This window comes from Zalophus californianus, chromosome 5 (genome assembly GCF_009762305.2).
Source record: "Zalophus californianus isolate mZalCal1 chromosome 5, mZalCal1.pri.v2, whole genome shotgun sequence".
Taxonomy (NCBI): domain Eukaryota; kingdom Metazoa; phylum Chordata; class Mammalia; order Carnivora; family Otariidae; genus Zalophus; species Zalophus californianus.
In genome coordinates, this window is record NC_045599.1 from 52,726,514 (window position 1) to 52,729,453 (window position 2,940).

The 2,940-nt window shown below is 39.0% G+C and overlaps 1 protein-coding gene across 1 annotated transcript; it reads right to left on the reverse strand.

The window, feature by feature from the left end:
- Positions 1 to 871: 871 nt before the first annotated feature.
- Positions 872 to 2,258, reverse strand: LOC113929266 (zinc finger CCHC-type and RNA-binding motif-containing protein 1-like). Its single transcript, XM_035727716.1, is given in 2 exon segments — positions 872 to 1,675; positions 1,677 to 2,258. Coding segments are annotated over 2 exon segments (651 nt in total). The 5' UTR covers positions 2,088 to 2,258; the 3' UTR covers positions 872 to 1,435.
- Between the last annotated feature and the right edge of the window lie 682 nt (positions 2,259 to 2,940).

Sequence of the window (2,940 nt, forward strand, 5' to 3'; positions counted from 1 at the left end):
TGTTCTGTGTAATGTATGAGAATTTTGTCTATGAACATATCAGAACTCAATAAAAACCCAAGTGACAGAGCTGGAAGGTGACCAGTAATAGTCATGTGATAGCTAACAAACAGCACTGTCAGACACTTTTCTAAGGGTTTTGGAAATGTAAAACATTTAAACCTTGCAGCAACCCAATGAGTAGTCCTATTATAAATGAGGCAACTAGGAATGAAAAGGTTAAATATTTTGCCCAAGTAATAAATCTAGTGACTGAACACTTTTGAGGTCAGTATTCAAACGCAAGTAGTCTAGATCCAGAGCAAGAACTGAACCCTTACTCTCTTGTTAACGTGACTAAATAATGAACCTTATTATTCTGCCTTCTTAAATACCTCTGAAAATGAATATTCTCAACTCTTAGACACATCAAATGCTTCAGTTCAAAACCTTGGAATTAATCAGTTTTTTTTTTCCCGCCACAACCCATATCCAGTCTGTCAGCAAATCCTATTGGCTAGAAGTCAAATTGATAAAATCTTACATAGCCATCCGGATAACTGCAATAATTCTTTCACTGGCCTTGCTTTTTTTTCTCTCTAAGTCTATATTGTGGTCTCTCAAGACAGCCATTAGTGAACTTTCTAAAACATTAAGCCAGATCATACCACTTTGCAGAAAACTGCAGTGGCTTTTTTTTTTTTTGCAGTGGCTTTTCAGTGACGCCTTTTTTTTTTTTTTAAAGATTTTATTTATTTATTTGACAGAGCGAGAGCAGGAACACAAGCAGGGGGAGTGGGAGAGGGAGAAGCAGGCTTCCCGCTGAGCAGGAAGCTCGAAGCGGGTCTCGATCCCAGGATTCTGGGATCATGACCTGAGCCGAAGGCAGACGCTTAATGACTGAGCCACCCAAGCGCCCCTCAGTGATGTCTTTTAACACCCTGTTTTATTTTTTATTTTATTTTTTTTAAAACAAAATTCTCCTGAAAATTTTAACATTTAATAACAATAAATCAGTCAGCATTTTCCATAGTCTTCACAAAGTTTTTGTCTTAAAGATGAGATTTACTTCAAATGTGTTCATGTAAACCAATCAGTCATGAATAAACTTTTATAGTGCGCTTCTCAAACATACTGTTTTAATACCAGTCTTTTTTCTTGGGATGACAACAGCAATACTATGATAGTACTAAGATTTCTTTTTAATTCAAATGAACTGTTTTCAAGATTAATGGTTACTAGCAAATCTTGATTTTTATTACTCTGCTAAGGCAAGATAGAAACATGATACTGTAAAATTATTTTCAATTTCCTATGAACCTAGTTTATAGTAAAAAATTATTTGGTACTAAGTGTTCTTTATGCTCAAATTCTAAAAGTAATCTTTAATCCCAACTGAACTTGGTACCCCAAGATTTAAAAAAATTTTTAATGATATTTACATATAAATACAATTTTAATCACTCAGTTCTTCCTCATCACTGAAATACGTGCTTTTCTTTATCCTTGGGCATCTTGAGTCATCTGATGTTGAGGGACCCCCTGAACTGGGTTTCCACTTTTTCTGTTCTTCAATTTTGGCTTGCTGGAAAGCTATGGCCTGACTAAGACTGTCAAGAGTGGGATCTTCCCCTTCATCTTCACTTTCTTCCACTTCTTCAATTTCTTCTTCTGGTTCAGGAATTTTCTTTTTTTTTCTTTTTCTCTTTCTTCTTTGGAGGTTCCCGTTCTCCAAGCATATTTTTAGGACAGGCATAACTTAAGTGTCCACTTTCCCCACATTCATAACACTTAGATTTATCAAAGTAGTTTCGTCTTCGGATGAACTCGGCTGCTCTTCCATTGTCAATAGCAATGCTTGCTTTTATCACTCTACCAAATAACTGTTTGTTGTTTATTGCCCTGGTACAGTTTTGTGCAGAGTCTTTATCCAAAAATAAAATAAATGCAACCCCTTTACTCTTCCTGGTATCTTTATCTTTCATTATAGTAACCTTTACAACTTTGCCATACTTGGAAAATATCCGGTATAAGTCATTGTTGGTCAGGGAAAAGGGCAAGTTGGATACATACACTGTGCTTTTACTTGGGGCCAATCCACCACTCATCTCTTTAGGTGGGGCGGACCTGGGAGCCTAGAGCGCTAGCCCTCGACTCAGCTGGGCCTCAACACGGACTCTTCCTCGTCACCCGCTGGGGCCTTGGCATCACGGGTCCTGGGAGTGGTCAGACGCCGGAGACTAGAAGGCAGCGACAGCAACGCCTCTTCCTGGCTGTAGCTAGACCCAGGCTCCAACACCCTGTTTTAAACTGCAAGCCCTCCCCTTTCCCTGCTTTATCTCTGTAGAACTTAACAGTATGTATCATAACATATTTTATCTCCTTCCATTGGAAAGCATGGATCTTTGTCTTTTTCCCTGCTGATTTCTCAGTCTGCAACAGAGCCTGGCACATAGTAAGCGCTCTATATACATTCGATGAATAAGTGAATTAATGTGTTTAACGTGTTGATTTGCATGAAAACTTATGAGAACCAAGGTTGAGTACTCACAATTAACACTTAATTGAGCTCTCACTATGTCTAAACTTTCTGGGTGTTTCATTTAGTCTTCACAACCAGTTATGATGTCGCCTATTATTACCATTTTACAGAATAGAAAATTGATGACCAGAAGTCTGTTCCACAGCACGAAATTCTTCAGTTGACTTTGATTTCGTTTCCCCAGGAGTACTTCACAAAGGACTGAATTAAGAGAGCCTCTAGACCAGCCCTTAAGAACTGGGCTCTCTTCTAAGGAACCAGAGATTGCGACGCTAAGCGTCCATAGCAACCGTGGCGACGGACACCCTTGAGCAAGAACCAGAAAGCGAGATCAGGGATAAGGTCAAGCCTTCCACACTCATACACACCCATTAAATCCCGAATTCAGAACATCATATCAGAACGCTGACCTGTCCCCG